Source organism: Pongo pygmaeus, chromosome 19 (assembly GCF_028885625.2).
Source record: "Pongo pygmaeus isolate AG05252 chromosome 19, NHGRI_mPonPyg2-v2.0_pri, whole genome shotgun sequence".
In the NCBI taxonomy this organism is placed as follows: Eukaryota; Metazoa; Chordata; class Mammalia; order Primates; family Hominidae; genus Pongo; species Pongo pygmaeus.
In genome coordinates this window covers 46,249,658-46,267,613 of record NC_072392.2, presented here as the reverse complement: position 1 = coordinate 46,267,613, position 17,956 = coordinate 46,249,658, and the positions used below count along the sequence as shown (strand labels likewise).

The 17,956-nt window shown below is 47.2% G+C and overlaps 1 protein-coding gene across 1 annotated transcript in view; it reads left to right on the top strand.

Annotated features, from left to right (window-relative positions):
- Window positions 1–17,956, top strand: part of SLC6A4 (solute carrier family 6 member 4) — a 42,407-nt gene that overhangs the window by 18,035 nt on the left and 6,416 nt on the right. The window contains exons 5-13 of the mRNA XM_054459555.2: window positions 119–257; window positions 1,185–1,319; window positions 1,687–1,790; window positions 4,443–4,570; window positions 5,876–5,988; window positions 6,641–6,772; window positions 8,058–8,157; window positions 9,478–9,578; window positions 13,948–14,115. Of these exons, the coding sequence (XP_054315530.2) occupies window positions 119–257; window positions 1,185–1,319; window positions 1,687–1,790; window positions 4,443–4,570; window positions 5,876–5,988; window positions 6,641–6,772; window positions 8,058–8,157; window positions 9,478–9,578; window positions 13,948–14,115 (1,120 nt within the window). The remainder of the gene's footprint in view (window positions 1–118; window positions 258–1,184; window positions 1,320–1,686; window positions 1,791–4,442; window positions 4,571–5,875; window positions 5,989–6,640; window positions 6,773–8,057; window positions 8,158–9,477; window positions 9,579–13,947; window positions 14,116–17,956) is intronic.

The window sequence follows — 17,956 nt, the reverse complement described above, 5'->3', positions numbered from 1 at the left end:
CTTGGTCCTAGCAGCACAGTGTCCATTTGCCCTGGGCACCCTCAAAGGAGCAGCACAGATGTGTGCCCAGGTCACTCTACAGAGCCTCTCAGGGGCCTTTCTTTCTCCTTCACCCCAGGCGCCATGTCCTGCAGATCCACCGGTCTAAGGGGCTCCAGGACCTGGGGGGCATCAGCTGGCAGCTGGCCCTCTGCATCATGCTGATCTTCACTGTTATCTACTTCAGCATCTGGAAAGGCGTCAAGACCTCTGGCAAGGTGAGGAAGGCTCTGGCTGCTGACCCAGGCCTGCCCAGGGGCCCACAGGCTCTCAAACTCAAAACCCAGTAGCCTGGACAGACAGCACTGTTTCCTTCCACACCAAACACATTCCATCATTCCATGATGCACCCTCTCTCTCTTCACCGCATTTGTTAGAAAATTCTAGAAGTGGGTTGGGCATGGTGGCTCACGCCTCTAATCCCAGCACTTCGGGAGGCTGAGGTGGGTGGATCATTTGAGGCCAGGAGTTCAAGACCAGCCTGGCCAACACGTCGAAACCTCGTCTCTACTAAAAAAAAAAAACAAGAAACAATAGCCAGGTGTGGTGGCAGGCGCCTGTAATCCCAACTACTCGGGAGGCTGAGGCAAGAAAATCACTTGAACCTGGGAGGTGGAGGTTTCCGTGAGCCAAGATCATGCCATTACACTCCTGGGCAACAGAGCGAGATTCTGTCTCACCAAAAAAAAAAAAAAAGGAAAAGAAAAAAGAATATTTACTAGAAATGGGCCAATGCCAACAACCATTACATGATTTTTTTTTTCAAGATTCCTTTAACCCACTGGTAGTACCACAATTAATAATTGTGGCAATAATTTACTGGAAACCCATCATGGACCATGTTCAGTGCTTTTTATACACTGGCCAGGTGCTACTGTTTCCTGCTAGATACTCCCTCAACCTTACAGATGCATAGTGGGCTCAGAGGTAGTTCTACTGGCCAACCTGAATCCGATCCCTGTGTGATTCCAAGGGCTGTGATCTTTCTGCCACACCACCTCGCCCTCCTTTCTCAAGGTCTTCAAGAATAAAAGACACTGACATCCATCCACCCACCTCCCTCCCCTCCCCTCCCCCGCTCCCCCTCCTTCTCCCGTCCCCTCCCCTCCCTGAAACAGCATGGTGATAACCCTTCTTCCTTACAGGTGGTGTGGGTGACAGCCACCTTCCCTTATATCATCCTTTCTGTCCTGCTGGTGAGGGGTGCCACCCTCCCTGGAGCCTGGAGGGGTGTTCTCTTCTACTTGAAACCCAATTGGCAGAAACTCCTGGAGACAGGGGTAAGATAATGAGGGAAATATGTGTACCTGTCTGTCATTTTACTAAACGAAGCCGGTCCTCCTCCAAATAGGACAGTAGGGACAACTGAAATGTGGCTTCAGTGTGCAAGTCTGCAATGATACTTTAACCAAGAAATACAAGCATTAAAGTACAGTTGAGGCCACTGGATGGGTTTATGCCTGAATGATAGGAAGAGAAATCACATTTGTTGGCACTTGATTTATGGCTATGCCTGGAAGGAGCCTTAAAAGCTGTTTTTCTGCCTCTGCACTTAGCCACATGGAGGCAGGAGAGGTGACCCTGTTGGTGCCAGGGTCAGCCTGTGTCTCCCCCTCACCCCATGCCCTTACCCCTGCTGTGTTCCAGGTGTGGATAGATGCAGCCGCTCAGATCTTCTTCTCTCTTGGTCCGGGCTTTGGGGTCCTGCTGGCTTTTGCTAGCTACAACAAGTTCAACAACAACTGCTACCAGTGAGTATCTGGGGTCCCCAAGCAAAGCTTGAAAGTGGCGTGAGTGACAGTCAGCTAGTGTGGAGGAAGGTGATTGGACCGACGGCCTCGAATCTGGCCAGGCTTAGGCCTTGATGCCACTGCCCCTCAGGGGTGCTGCAGGCCCCTGACCAGCTCACCCATGGCCAGAGCACTCATCAAGGCCATGGCTTCACCTGGGCCACTCAGAGGCTGAGAGGGGCCCCAGGCCCTTTGGTTTTGTCAGCGCTCCTGTATATACAAATAATAAGAGGCCGGACGTGGTGGCTCACGCCTGTAATCCTAGCACTTCGGGAGGCCAAGGCAGGTGGATCACCTGAGGTCAGGAGTTCCAGGCTAACCCGGCCAACATGGCAAAACTCTGTCTGTACTAAAAATACAAAGATTAGCCAGGCATGGTGGTGCACACCTGTAATCACAGCCACTTGGGAGGCTGAGGCACGAGAGGTTGCAGTGAGCCGAGATCTTGCCACTGCACTCCAGCCTGAGTGACAGAGCAAGATTCCAGAAAGAAAGAAAGAGAGAGAGAGAGAAAGAAAGAAAGAAAGAAAAAGAAAGAGAGAGAGAAAGAGAGAGAGAGAGAGAGAGACGGGGCGCGGTGGCTCACACCTGTAATCCCAACACTCTGGGAGGCCGAAGCGGGTGGATCACAAGGTCAGGAGATCGATACCATCCTGGCTAACACGGTGAAACCCCATCTCTACTAAAAATACAAAAAAATTAGCTGGGCGTGGTGGCAGGCGCCTGTAGTCCCAGCTACGCAGGAGGCTGAGACAGGAGAATGGCGTGAACCCGTAGCAGGCGGAGATTGCGGTGAACCAAGATCGCGCCACTGCACTCCAGCCTGGGCGACAGAGCAAGACTCCATCAAAAAAAAAAAAAAAGAAAAAGAAAGAGAAACTGCAAAGCAAGTTTACAAAAAGCTGCAACATACAATTACGTAGTTAGGTTTAACTAGTCAATGTGTTTAACAACAAGAATTGTAATGTGATTATTTGTATTATGTATAAACAAAAAGTATGATGATCACATTATTTTGACTAACACAAAATACCATAATTTTTCTTTTCTTTTCTTTCTTTTTTTTTTTGAGACGGAGTTTCACTCTTGTTGTCCAGGCTGGAGTGCAATGGCGCAATCTCAGCTAACCACAACCTCCGCCTCCCGGGTTCAAGCGATTCTCCTGCCTCAGCCTCCTGAGTAGCTGGGATGACAGGCATGCGCCACCACGCCTGGCTAAATTTGTATTTTTAGTAGAGATGGGGTTTCTCCATGTTGGTCAGGCTGGTGTCCAACTCCCAACCTCAGGTGATCTGCCTGTCTCGGCCTCCCAAAGTGCTGGGATTACAGGCGTGAGCCACTGTGCCCAGCCAAAATGCCATAATTTTTGCAACAAAATCCTATTTCAGAAATTTTAACAAAACAGGAAGTGTTACACCAATTATGGTTTTAAATATCACCCACTGGGCCAGGTGCGTTGGCTCACACCTGTAATCTTAGCCCTTTGGGAGGCTGAGACAGGAGGATCAATTGAGCCTAAGAGTTTGAGTCCAGCCTGGGCAACATGGTGAGATCCCATCTCTACAAAAAATTTAAAAATTAGCTGAGTTTGGTGGTGCATGCCTATGGTCCCAGCTCTTCAGGAGGCTGAAGCAGGAGGATTGCTTGAGCCCAGGAGGTTAAGGCTGCAGTGAGCTGTGCTCATGCCACTGCACTTCAGCCTGTGCAACAGAGGGAGACCCTATCTCAAAAATAAATAAATAAATAAATATCACCCATCATCTTTAGACTTAATTTTGATTGATCACAGATGGCAGCATCCAGCAATCTCTTTGTGCTATGCATAACATAATTGTAGAACTGATTTTTTTTAAAGGTGGGAGGGAGATTCACATGTACCCTAAGCAATGTGGCCTTGCACTGGGACACCACCCTGCAGTTGTATGATGAGGCTGTCATTTAAAAGTGTGAGGTCAGGAGTTTGAGACCAGCCTGGCCAACAATGGGGAAACCCCATCTCTACTAAAAATACAAAAATTAGCCAGGCGTGGTGGTGGACACCTGTAATCCCAGCTACTTGGGAGGCTGAAGCAGGAGAATCACCTGAACCTGGGAGACAGAGGGTACAGTGAGCCAAGATCAAGCCACTGCACTCCAGCCTGGGCAATAGAGCAAGGCTCTGTCTCAAAAAAAAAAAAAAACACATGAGGGTGTCTCTCTGGCTGGCAGTCTGTGACTTAGTTTGAAGGTAATGTCAAAGTCTAAATCTGAAGATCTCACAAATGTGACGCTCAGGCCCTGTCCTGGCCCCCACTCCAACTGGGCTCTGCTCCAGAACAAGGCTGGTTGGAAATGGAGAGGTCTGTGCTGGCAGGATCGCCTTTTAAAGCACCCCTGCTGCTCTTCTCCCTCCACCATGTGTGGTGGTCATGGCAGTCAGAGCTTCAGGCCTCGGCAGCTGGGTTCTGGGAGAAGGCGAAGGGACTCTGGGACAGGCTTGAGGTTCCTTGAGTTCAGCCTGCTTGTCCTTGCTGTGGCCGCCCTGTCTAAGGCAGAGCAGGCACACGGACAGATGCTCCTTAGACCCCTGATCTTGGAACTGTCTCAGGCGGCCCCTTGGGTTTTCCCCTCCAGAGATGCCCTGGTGACCAGTGTGGTGAACTGCATGACGAGCTTCGTTTCGGGATTTGTCATCTTCACAGTGCTCGGTTACATGGCTGAGATGAGGAATGAAGATGTGTCTGAGGTGGCCAAAGACGCAGGTAGGACCTCAGGTTCTGTGCAGGTCCCTTGCTCCTACTGACTTGTTTTGCTTTGAATCTTTGTAAAGATCTAACTTCTGATTTATTTCTAAATGTTCCTGAAATTTTCCAAAGAAGGCTGGGCATGGTGGAGTTCAAGACCAGCCTGGGCAACATAGTGAGACCCTGCCTCTATAAAAAAATAAATGAGCTGGGCGTGGTAGTGCACATCTGTAGTCCCAGCTACTCAGGAGGCTGAGGTGGGAGGATTGCCTCAGCCTGGGAGGTCAAGGCTACAGTGAGCCATGATCACACCACTGTACTTCAGCCTGGGTGACGGAATAAGACCCTGTCTCCAAAACATTTTGTATTCAAAGATTTGAGAGAAACTCGATGCCTTGGAGATCTTTCCACGTGTTCAGGCCATGCAGGGACGGGGCAACTCCCTTGGCACCCAGTTCTGGGGCCTCCAAAATCTATGGGCTTGAAATGATGACTCTGATGATGGCTTTAAAACCAGTGGGTTTGCTTCCTCTGATGGTCTGGTGATGGCTCAAAGTCTAGTAAGCAAATAATCATTTATCCTTAGAACTGCCCCTTGCAGAAAAAGAAAATCTAGCCAATATGACCACTCTATTTTACCGTGAAGTTTTTGTGGAAAAAGAAAAGAGCGACAGAGGTAGAAAAAACAGATGATGGCATCTAGTAGGTGAGGTCCCAGGGCCTTCTTGCTAACATGCTTGTATCTTTGGCCTGATTCCGTGCTTTGACCAACCCCATACCCCAAACAAGGGCACCCCTAGCTAACCCATGAGAGGCTGAAGACATGTCCCTCACACTATCAAAAGGGACTTTAAAATAGAAAGAAGTCTTTATTCCAAGGCCTCTGTGACTCTACGGAAATCAATTTAACATTTCCTACTGTTCTGGAGCTGAAGACATCTGAGGGGGCTAACTGCCATGGACTTGAGAAATATCAATCCTGGTCCAGAGAAATCTCATGGAATTGTTACATGGTGGAAACTCTTATTCTCGTGTGCAGCTTTGCTGGTCTCTGGGTCTTGGGTCTGTTACCCACCCCCAGGGTTAATGGAGGGCACACAGTTTTCAAGATGGAAGCCCCACCCTTCCTGCCTCCCAGGAACTGGGGTGGCCACGTCAGATGGAGTAGAGCGTGAGGAAGCATTTGGTGTGTGTCAAAACCTGATTCACGCATAAGGTCTTGTGATGAGAATTGTAACTGTTGTTGTAGCTGAGTTTTCCTCTGTGACATCTTGGTAGGACAGGTCTTGTCAACCACCTCCTCCTCTCTCCCCTCTGTCTCAGGTCCCAGCCTCCTCTTCATCACGTATGCAGAAGCGATAGCCAACATGCCAGCGTCCACTTTCTTTGCCATCATCTTCTTTCTGATGTTAATCACGCTGGGCTTGGACAGCACGGTGAGGAAATGGGAAGGGCTGTGGGAGGTTGAAGAGGAAAGGAGGAGGACGCAGCTGGACTCAATTCCCTCCCATCCCTGGCCATCCCAGGCAGCTTTGGCTACTCCCTTCTGGTGCTCCAGACCCCCGGCTGACTCCTTGGCATTTACCACCCTCTGGTACATTCGAGTCATTAATGGGATAATGTGGGTCAAGTGCCTGGCACAGGCCCAAGGCTCACATATGTGAGCTGTTATTAAGCACTGTCCCTTGGCCCAATTATGGCACCTACAGGCCAAGGCGAGGTCTCTCCTGGGTCTCTGCTTTGCCGAGGGTTCAGTTCAGGGCCTGGAATTATTAGTGTGGAGTGAGTCTCAGCTTTGAGTTGGCCTTTCTGGTGCAAACAGAGTCTCCCCGAGAGACCTCATATATTGAAGTTCTGTCCACGTGTGCTGTTTTGTTTCCTGGCTCTCCTTAGTGATGAGCTATAAATGACAGTGTAAAACAGGGAAATACTCTTTGAGATGCTTACGTGGTCCAGTGAGCCGGGGAAATGGTGATGATCAGCTTGACCAGTCACTTAGCAACTTTACCCCTCCCTCCCGTTCACTGTCCTGAAGGCCACAGCCTTGTCCCAAAGCCTCCACCGTGACTGCTTGCCCGTACCTCTCAGTTTGCAGGCTTGGAGGGGGTGATCACAGCTGTGCTGGATGAGTTCCCAAACATCTGGGCCAAGCGCCGGGAGTGGTTTGTGCTTGCCGTGGTCATCACCTGCTTCTTTGGATCCCTGGTCACCCTGACTTTTGTGAGTATCACGCCCCTCAGCTTTGAGTTGGCCTCCCCTAGGGCAACAGAATGCTACAGGAAGCTGTTCCTCTCCTTCCATCTCACACAGTGCTCTGGCTTTGGGACCAAAGAAGGGGAGGTTGTTACTCCCATTAAAAAGTTTGTCATCAAGGAGAAGAAAAGTTGCTTCTTGCACATCTACTTGTAGACTCCGTGCATAGTATCCAGGGGCTGTCAGCATTTTACAGTAGATCCCACTAGATTTCAGGCTTCAAAAACTATCTGGAGAAAATTAGGATTTGCTTTTCCAGCCTATTTCCACTCTTTAGAGCTGCTTTCATGGGGATACTGCCCTGATGTTCTGCACGTCACGTGTGTAATGCCGCTTGGTCTCCTCCAGAATTTGCAATGGTAAAGAAGTCACACCCTCTCTAGAGATCCTTTTTTTTTTTTTTGGTAGCTGAAGTAAATACTCTAAGGCAGATTTTGCAGATGTGCATCTTTAAGCCCTGACCCCGATGGCCCTGGAGTAGGGGTCAAGGGGACTGAGTGGAACCCCAGTGAGTCACGATTTAGGACAGAAAGGCAAAACTGCGACTAAGGCCCTTAATGTGTCTGGTATCCTGGGCCCTTCTGGATTCAGTCTTTAGAGGCAGGGATTCTCCAGGGTCGTGTCCACAGCAGGTGTTCAATAAGTTGAAGGAAGTTTAAAGTAGATCCCAAGGCCCTTTGGAGTTTGTCTCTTAAAATTTAGTGGGGAGAAGAAATAAGAAGAATGAACTACATAGGATGGGAAGAGGTGTCTGAGTGGGTAAAACCTGCCCACACTGCCACTGCAAAGGCCAGTCCAAGAAGCAGTTTCTTTTTTTTTTTTAGACGGAGTCTTGCTCTGTCCCCCAGGCCGGAGTGCAATGGTGCTATCTCAGCTCACTGCAACCTCCGTCTCTCGTGTTCAAGCAATTCTTCCGCCTCAGCCTCCTGAGTAGCTGGGATTAAAGGCGCGTGCCACCACACCTGGCTAATTTTTTTGTATTTTTAGTAGAGATGGAATTTCTCCATGTTGGCCAGGCTGGTCTCGAACTCCTGACCTCAGGTGATCCGCCTGCCTCAGCCTCCCAAAGTGCTGGGATGACAGGCATGAGCCACCACACCTGGCCTAAGAGGCAGTTTCTGGGGTACTCACGTTCGGTCCCAGGTGGGATTTTTCCAGAATGATTCTAAGTGAGGAAGCCCCTGCAGGTCTCTGTAGTTGGGAGGGGTGGCTCCTTGGAGGGCCCTCACCCAGGCTCTGCTCTCCCCTCCAGGGAGGGGCCTACGTGGTGAAGCTGCTGGAGGAGTATGCCACGGGGCCCGCCGTGCTCACCGTCGCACTGATCGAAGCAGTCGCTGTGTCTTGGTTCTATGGTAAGACGCTTCCTTTAGCCAGCTGGGTCCCTTCTACACCATCAGCCAGCAGAATAGCGAAGGGCTGATTTCACCAAAAAAGGCTGTGAGGGACAGTTTACAAGATGTGACCTCCCGACGATGGGTCTGTAAAAGAGTCTCAGCCAGGCGCGGTGGCTCACGCCTGTAATCCCAGCACTTTGGGAGGCTGAGGCAGGTGGATCACCTGAGATCAGGAGTTCGAGACCAGCCTGGCCAACATGGTGAAGCTCCATCTCTACTAAAAAAACAAAACAAAACAAAAAATTAGCCGGGCATGGTGGCGCAGGCCTGTAATCTCAGCTACTCAGGAGGCTGAGGCAGGAGAATTGCTTGAATCTGGGAGGCAGAGGTTGCAGTGAGCCAAGATCACGCCACTGCACTCCAGTCTGGACAACAGAGTGAGAGTCTGTCTCAAAACAAACAAAAAACCCAAAAACAAACAAAAATAAACCACTTTTGCATGTTATTTGTTACACATATTATCAAGGAGGGGGCACATTTTGGGTTGCACACAGGCCCGGTTGTTTTTTTTTTTTTAAAGAAGAAATCTTCCCACCTCCTTGGCAATTCAGAGGACCAAGTTCAAGTGTGTGAATCTCCATAGACCTGCCCTAGGAACTGCTGGGACCTCTCGGGGAAGCAACCACAGAGCACCTTCCCCTTCTCCATTTCTCACTCTTCTTTGGGAGTTTTCAGTTCTCACTTCCTTACCAGTTACTTTTTATAGAAGAACCTTGATCTTGATCTGGCATAAGAATGGGCAATATTGTGGTTAAAAATTTCCCTTGAAAGTTTCCAGTGTCATGGTCAAAGTCAGTGTCTGTCAGGCGGGTTCACCATTCCTGGACAAAATTCAACTGTTTTATAATAACAGTGAAATCAGATACAGACTCAGCTCTCAGGAAGGCGGTGCGGCACCAAGAAGGGGGTGTGCCTCTCTTCCCAGATGCCCATCCATCCTCCCAGATGCCCATCCATCCTCCCAGATGTCCATCCATCCTTCCAGATGCCCATCCGTCCTCCCACCCTATGTAGAAAGAGTCTTGCTTGCTATAAAAATGTAGTTTTGTGACAAGTCCCCCAGCCCCACTTTCGGACCAGATTGTTGTCGCTGTACTCCTCCTAGAGAGAAATTCCAGAGCTACCCTGTGTGTCTGGGGTAGGAATTCCAGCTTGTCATTTCCCCTTGTCATTCCCAGTGTGATCCTGTGACTCTGACTCTCCCAGAGAATCAGGGCACAGCAGCACAGCCCATGTCCTTTCTCAGTCTCTGCCTCTCTTCCCCTTGGGCGGTTCCAGGCATCACTCAGTTCTGCAGGGACGTGAAGGAAATGCTCGGCTTCAGCCCGGGGTGGTTCTGGAGGATCTGCTGGGTGGCCATCAGCCCTCTCTTTCTCCTGGTGAGTTGCCATTTCCCTTCTCCTCCTTGCCCTGGGGAAAGACTTGCCCCCAGACACATAAAAAATGAATTGTAATGGCTAGGCACGGTGGCTCATCCTTGTAATCCCAACACTTTGGGAGTCTGAGGCAGGTGGCCAACATGGCAAAACCCCGTCTCTACTAAAAAAAATACAAAAATTAGCCGAGTGTGGTGATAGGCACCTGTAATCCCAGCTACTCAGGAGGCTGAGGCAGGAGAATCGCTTGAACCCAGGAGGCGGAGGTTGCAGTGAGCTGAAATCGCCACTGCACTCCAGCCTGGGTGACAAAGTGAGACTCTATTTCAGAAAATAAATAAATAGTATTGAAGAATAACATATACAGAAAAGTATTAATATACAGCTCGTCAGTGTACATCTCAAAGAAATGTTATAAATTGAGCACACATATGTATCCAAAACCATACCAGGAGACAAAAATATGACCAGCACTTCAGAAGCCCCTCTTGTGTCCCCTCCCAGCCACTATGCCCACCGTGGTTCCCCACCCTTCTGACTCCTGACACCATGGAGTAGTCGGGGCTTCAGTCACTCTGGCAGTGATAGTGATGCATAACATTTATGGAGCACTAAATGCCAGGCCAGACTTCAGGCTCAACTTACACTCACTGTTCTATAAATCCTCACAATAGTTCTATGAAGTGGTTATAGTTCTGGTACTCCCATTTTACATTTAAGGAGATTGAGGCTGGGTGCGGTGGCTCATGCCTGTTATCCCAGCACTTTGGGAGGCTGAGGTGGGTGGATCACCTGAGGTCAGGAGTTCAAGACCAGCCTGGCCAACATGGTGAAACCCCATCTCTACTAAAAATGCAAAAATTAGCTGGGCGTGGTACTGGGTGCTACTCTGGAGGCTGAGGCAGGAGAATTGCTTGAACCTGGGAGGCGGAGGTTGCAGTGAGCTAAGATCGCGCCATTGCACTCCAGCCTGGGCGATAGAGCAAGACTCTGTCTCAAAAAAAAAAAGAAAAGAAAAAAGGAGATTGAGGCTTAGCAATGTAAAGTGAAGTGTCCAAAGTCACATAACAAAAAGAACTGTTCAAGACCAGGGAAGGATCTGCTATGCTCTTCATGGGGGCCCTGGATGGGGTACTAGTACTTTTGTGTTTACAATTTTGTATGCATCTTCTTCAAGATGATACAAAGCTCTCTAAGCAAAAATCCACGTCAAAAGTAGAATCCATTTATTACCAAAGGACCTGGGTGAGAAAGTTGAGTCCCAAGGCTTGTCCACGTGTTGAGATGTGTTCAATATTCACTTTGTCCTTGGTTCACGTGCCCCTGTCCAAGATGGATAACAGCCTGCTGGCCTCCCAAGTGTGTGCTGAGGTAGCCTGGGGTAAACTGATGTCATGCACACCAGCAGGCACTATTCTTCAGTTCTTTCATTTATCTGTAACTTCGTTTTTGTTTTGTTTTTTTTTTTGTCTTTTAGAGCCAGAAGTGTTGTTAGATTGTTCCTTCAGTCCACCTCCAGCTTATTAGGAGTATATGGGCTATCCCATTTTGTTTTAGGACATCTCTTTGGCATCCAGCTGTTCTGTGTCCCCTTTCAAAACAGCTGGGTGCAGTGGTTCACACCTATAATCCCAGCATTTTGGGAGGCCAAGGCAGGTGGATCCCTTGAGGTCAGGAGTTCAAGACCAGCCTGGGCAACATGGTGAAACCCTGTCTTTACTAAAAATACAAAAATTAGCAGGATGTGAACAAGACTCAGTCTAAAAAAACAAACAAACAAAAAAACAAACATGAAAACAGCCCTTTTTGTATTCTGTGTTTTGACTTTCTTGGGGTAGCCCTTTATTTTTTGTACTTCTTTTGTACCCACACATCTTAACATTAACTTATCTATGATGGACAACATGCTTGTTCTTGTCTCCGTGACACTGCATGTGTCTCTCTGTACCCCAGAATTCCTCTTTGATTTCCTTTCCCCCGGACCCTGGAGGTTTCCAAAATCAAAGCCAGTGTTTGCACCAAGCAGCACATGTTCCCAGGCTGCAGTGACTCTGGTGCAAGCTCTGGGCTCCTGAGATGTTGGCCTCAGAGCTCCTTATGACCTTATCAGCTTGCTGTTGCATTTAGGCACATTTAAAATGCATGTATTTTTAAATCCAGAAGTTTTAGTTGTTTTCAGTGAGAGGGTTGTTGGAAATCGCCTAGCCCATCCTACCAGAAGCAGAAGCCCTGACATAAATGGGTTATTAATTTATATTATTACCAGTACTTCTCAATAATCTACTTAAATATTTTTATTTGTTTTTCAAAGGAAGAAGAGTCACTGGATTAATTCCTTGAGGGCAGAAAGATGTTTGTTTGTTTGTTTGTTTACTTCCATATTTATTCTTCCCCACACAGTGAGGAAATGATGTCTAGGGGAGACTTGAAGGCAAGTGAAACATTCACTGTGGGTATAAAATTTAAGAAGGTGCCAAAGAGCTCAGGACTCAGGATAAATATTATTTTCACGCAATATTTTTTAAAAATAAAAATTAATTCAAAAAGATCCATGATTAACAAAATATCAACATTTTCAATAAACACAGGAGCCAGCCCTGTACTTGTACGTCTTACTTCACTCGCTTTACCCTAATCTGGCCCTGTTAGATCCTGTCTTTTAAAAAATTGTAATAAAATATTGTTTATTTTGGTTTTGGCTCCTGCTTTAATGTTGTGCCTGAGGTGAGTGCCTCCATGTGTCCATGTGCTTGGGTCTGTTCGTTTCTGTCAGTTTCTTGCTGTCAGACTGGGTAAACTCTTGGTGCACAGTCATTGAGTTTCTTTGCCCAGGAAAACCCATGTGCAGCTTTGGATGTGGGCGCACTACTCATAATTCCCATGATGTTTGCCGTACTCACCCCTCTACAGCCAAGTGCCCTAGTGCCTGAGAGAGGCAAATCTGTCTTCTGCTTCTGCGTTTACTTAACAGATCCCCTGCTCTGGGCTTCTTAAGGCTGCTTTAGGTAAACAACAAGTAGCTTACTAAAAATATTCTTTTTCACTGCAGCCAAGTAAAAGAAAAAGAAAATATTGTGTATGAGTAGAGGCCAGTATGTGTGAGGGGATTTCTGAAGTAGCACTTGCCCCAACCGGAGGTTGAGCCCCTCGATGACTGAGTGGGATTTCACACACCTGACATTAAGAGACAAGTGGCTGGGATGGCTCCTAACCAGATCCTCTTTCCCTGTTCCCAAACCATCTTTCTTCATAGCCGGCTCTGGGGATGAGGAGCCTGGGTTAGGAGGAAGGTTTGCAATTGACCAGGCTCCTGTTTTGAAGGCTTCCTCCTAGACTTAAGATAGCACCGCTCAGAAGATGGATGTGTGTTTAGCAATTTCCCATTTTGTTACCTGCAGACAAAGAAAAAAAAGATATAAATAGATGTTTAACCACACAAATAATTCACATTACTGTCTTCTTTATGACTATGAAATAATAAAATAAAATTAAATCAAGAGCAATAACAATTTCGGCACAGTGGTTACTAGGCAAAATCTGGAAACCAAATAATTGAAATAAGAAAACTCATAAACTGGGTGTTGGGAGCACACTGTGGAATTTTTCTTGGTCAAAATTCTCACAGAGTGTTCAAGTGAAAGGTGTATTAAGCTGCTTCTTTTCCTTCCGTAATTCCTTTCATGATGAGGACCTGTGGCAGGCAGTCATTCACTGTTGAGATGCCTAGTGGCAGAGCCATCCTTGTTGAAGCCCCAGGCAATGCAGCTTAAAGCAAAAGCCAGAGAGCTCAGGAAAATGGGAGAAGGACACACCCCCAGGAGCCTGAGTCCTCTCTGGGTCTTGAGAACCTTCTTATCTTTCCTGGACATCAGGTACCTTCCATCTGACCAAAAACAACCACAGCCAGAAACGCAAGGCAATGAAAACAAAGCAGAGAGAAATATGAAGCCTGGGGCCTGGCGGGGGCTGCGGAGAGGTCACCCAGTTTATTCCTCTGCCTTCTGGCAAGACAAGGCCCAAATCACTCTCAAGGTTGCCAGTCTCTTTGCCTGGGCAGAGGCCTGTGCTGAAGCGGGAGCTGCAGGCTTCAGCCCCGACTGTAGGGGCAGCTGTAGGGCTGCTGCAACATCCCCCTATAGGAAGTGAGGGCTGGGGAGGAAAATCAGGGAAAGCACCTGGCTGGTGTAGTCTTGCAGCTTGGGTACAGAAGTTGGTAATTCTGTATGTCAGAGTTCAATCCAGGATATATCACATCTTGGGAATTTCCTGAAAGTATCTTAGCTTTAGCATTTGGTGTTTGTGGTATCGGAAACGTCTCTATCTGAGTGGATATTGTTAAGGTTTTTAATGTTTCTTGGAATTTCTGTTTTAGTTCATCATTTGCAGTTTTCTGATGAGCCCGCCACAACTACGACTTTTCCAATATAATTATCCCTACTGGAGTATCGTCTTGGGTTACTGCATAGGAACCTCATCTTTCATTTGCATCCCCACATATATAGCTTATCGGTTGATCATCACTCCAGGGACATTTAAGGAGGTACGTGCTAGTTAGTGTGTATATGTGTGTGTTCAGACTACTAATTGTTTTGGGAGAAAAGGATTATCTTGTTATGCTCTATTCAAAATGAGATTCACCAGGAGGCACGCAACCCTATATATGTATGTACCTGCGCCATGGCAAAGACCTCTAATGGCTGTCACTGTTATCTTAAGGCATCTCCCAAAGCCTCAAATGCAAGGGCAAAAGAGTGAGCTGATCATTTGGGTGCACCAGAGCATTCAGCTTGGGCTGTGCATAGGTTTTCAAACTTATCAGACAACTACCCTGCCTCCTGCTTGCCACTGGGCATGGACATCAGATCTGTGATGTCTGGAGCAATACACAAATTTTAAGCGGCGATTATGGTGGGAAATGTCCATGGTCACTTTTCTAACAGCAATGTGACAAGTACTATTTTGAAAATCATCACAAAATAAGGATGTTGCAACAGTGTCATAGTTTTAGATCAAAATTGTTAGCTCTCTAACAATAGCATGATTTTAGCTCAAGCCATTGGAGTAAAAATGTTTTGCCAGGATAGCAAGATTCATTTCAGTAATGAATGCACTGTAGAAACGTTAATAACAGTACCTTCCAATTGGTATGAATGCCATTTTCAAAGCATCTGCATGTCGATTATCCCATTCTGTTATCAAAGTGCCTTGGGAGGTAAACGGGCAGGCATTATTACCAGACAAGGACACTGAGGTGGGGAATAATACTGTGCAAAGTTTCCTTATTTCCGGCTGGGCATGGTGGCTCACACCTGTAATCTCAGCATTTTAGGAGGCCAAGGCAGGCAGATCACTTGAGGTCAGGAGTTCAAGACCAGCCTGGCCAACATGGTGAAACCCCATCTCTACTAAAATTACAAAAATTAGCTGGGCATGGTGGCACGTGCCTGTAGTCCCAGCTACTCAGCATAATCTATAATAGCCTGAGAATGGAGGTGGGCTAATTTGAGATCTTACAGCAAAATTTAGACATGAGACCATCACAGTAGTCATCCTAAGACATTTCATAAGAAATGAGAAGCAAGAGAACACAGGCAATTAAACATCAGCTCTTTCTTTTTTTTCAGACAAGGTCTCACTCTGTACCCCAGGCTGGAGTGCAGTGGTATAATCATGGCTCACTGCAGCCTCAAACTCCTGGGCTCAAGCGATCCTTTCACCTCAGCCTCCTGAGTAGCTGGGACTACAGGCGCCTGGCTAAATTTTTAAATTTTTAATAGAAACAAGGTCTCACTATGTTGCCCAGGTTGGTCTCAAACTCCTGAGCTCAATACTCCTGCCTCGGCTTCCCAAAGTGCTGGGATTGCCGGCATGAGCCACTGCACCCGGCCAAATATCAGCCCTTTCTGAGAACAATTGGGTCCATTTCTTTTTTGAAACAGGAAAACTGAATTCTGGGTGAACAGAACTCTGAGCTCTGTAGTTACTAATTTCCTACAGCCAAACCAGCCCTCTCGTGACCGCACTCCCCCTAAAGAGCCTTGGATCCCATGCTACTTCCTGCACATTCTCCTACCCAGAGTCATTGAACGCATTCCTTCCAGTCGTCCATCTCGGCAGTTGTGATGATCCATGAGCTCTGTTGCTTCAAATCCAGAGGCCAAGGTTGGAGGTGGGAACTGTGTTAGGTTAATAAATGTCACTCTTCAGTCACAGGCTACACCTCAGATCCTGGCCATCTTTCTCACAAATTCCCCCAGTTGGTCACAAGGGAATGCCACCCAATAGTGTGTCACTAACAGAGCTCAGGTCTGTTAGCAATAGAGGTAAGACTAATTGTAGGTAGGGCGTCTTCATGAGGGGCCACCAGACGGGGAGCAGCGGGTTACCCGGAAGCAGTGTGATACACCCCTGTCGGTGAGGACCATGGAAAAAGCCCTAGTCGGCTCTGGCACATACTCATCTCATCTGGGCCTCGGTTTCCTCCTCTTTCAAATGTGCTCATTTGACTATATTAACATTTCCCAAAGTGTGTTCCAGGAGCTGTCACAGGTATTAACTGCTGGAGAAAAAGTTTATGTAGTCAGGTAATTTTTGGAGACTGTTGGACTAAGGCAAGTTAAACAGGTTTCTTGGCTGGGCACAGTGGGTCACACCTGTAATCCCAGCACTTTGGCAGGCCAAGGTGGACGGGTCACCTGAGGTCAGGAGTTTGAGACTAGCCTGGCCAACATGGTGAAACCCCCATCTCTACTAAAAATGCAAAAATTAGCCGGGTGTGGTGGCGGGCACCTGTAGTTTCCGATTCTCAGTAAGCCGAGGCATGGAAATTGCTTGAGCCTGGGAGGCAGAGATTGCAGTGAGCTGAGATCATCTCTCACTCTGATGATCTCAGAGACTCTGTCTCAAAAAGATTACATAAATAAATAAACAGGTTTGTTCACCTCAGGACTTCTCAAAAAAACTTTAATATGCCCATGTGCATGTTTAATCTCTGAGAAGAATAAAGCATGCTGTGTTTTTTGCCAAAGGTCTAGAATTCTTCACAATTCTTTATGAATACCAGACTTGCTAGTCTGTCACTTTCTGTGAGGGAGGGAGGGAAGCCTCATATAAAATCCTTTTGGGCCCTGGCCATATGCAAGGTTGGAGTTTGTGGAGTGAGCCACCGCTTACTGGTGTAATTTGAAGGGTACCACACACACCCACAGTCTGGAAGTCTTGCAGTTGGAGTCATCCACTGGCTTAGGTCATTTTTGCAGAAACTACTAATAATCCACCCAAAGATACTGGAAAATGGTCCCTAATGAGTACATGTTTATGAAGATATCAAGAGGAATCCATTTCTTAGATTAACTTGTTATCATCTCGCAGAAGGCCAGGGCCTGGCAAATTTTGAGAGCAATAGTAGTCTGGCAACTAGAATGCTGGCAAAGCACGGAAAACAGACGTGGGCCTGGCATCCTGGGTGGTCAGTCACCAACAGGGCGGCAGCCCATATGGGTAGGTTAGGGCACAAAAACCAAGTGTTTGACTTTATGACGTTGTTCATTGCAGGCCTTGCCCCACCAAACACCTCGGTGATCTCTTCTCTCTATGAGCTATCGTGAGAGCTCCACTTAAGACAAGTTCTAACAGTCGAGCATCGTACCATGCACCTGTAGTTCCAGCTACTTGGGAGGCTGAGGCAGGAGGATCCCTTGAGCCCAGGGGTTCAAGACTGCAGTGAGGCATGATTGTGCCATTGCACTCCAGCCTGGGCAACAGAGGAAGACCCTGGCTCTTAAAAAAAAAAAAAAAAAAAAGGACTCATTATAGTGATCTCTGTCTAGTTCTCAACTAACAAGCCATAATTCTGTTTAATCAGATATGGTTCACATGTTAATCTGTGGGAATGTGTGGTTTCTGACAGGTTGCTTTCCGTGACTCGGCATGCTCTGGTAGCAGATGAGCCCTGCAATGACTCCTTTTTAAACGGATTTCTAGTGTGAGAGTTCAGTACACAGATACTAGGAAATGAGGAGCACAAAATGTGCAATTTTGTGCATTTTGCCCTATGGTGCATTTCATTAACTGTAGGACTGGAACTTTTTGAATTCTTTTGGCCTTATTCCTTAAAGAACAAACTCCCAGAATGAGAAAATAGAAAAGCTTGAAGGCAACTCCCGACATTTTCAGTCCAAAATAAAAATGACAGGAGCAGAACTTCGCCTAAAGATCAGTAAATCAAAGGATGCTTTCAGATCCAAATTGTCTGCTTATAATACATACAGACTTTTGGCCAACAAAGATTTTATTAAGCAACTTAATAAAGATTTTTCGAAGCCTCTGCAATGCGGCTGCTTTTTTTTTTTCTCTGTATCCCTGAGCTGCTTTTTGCCACT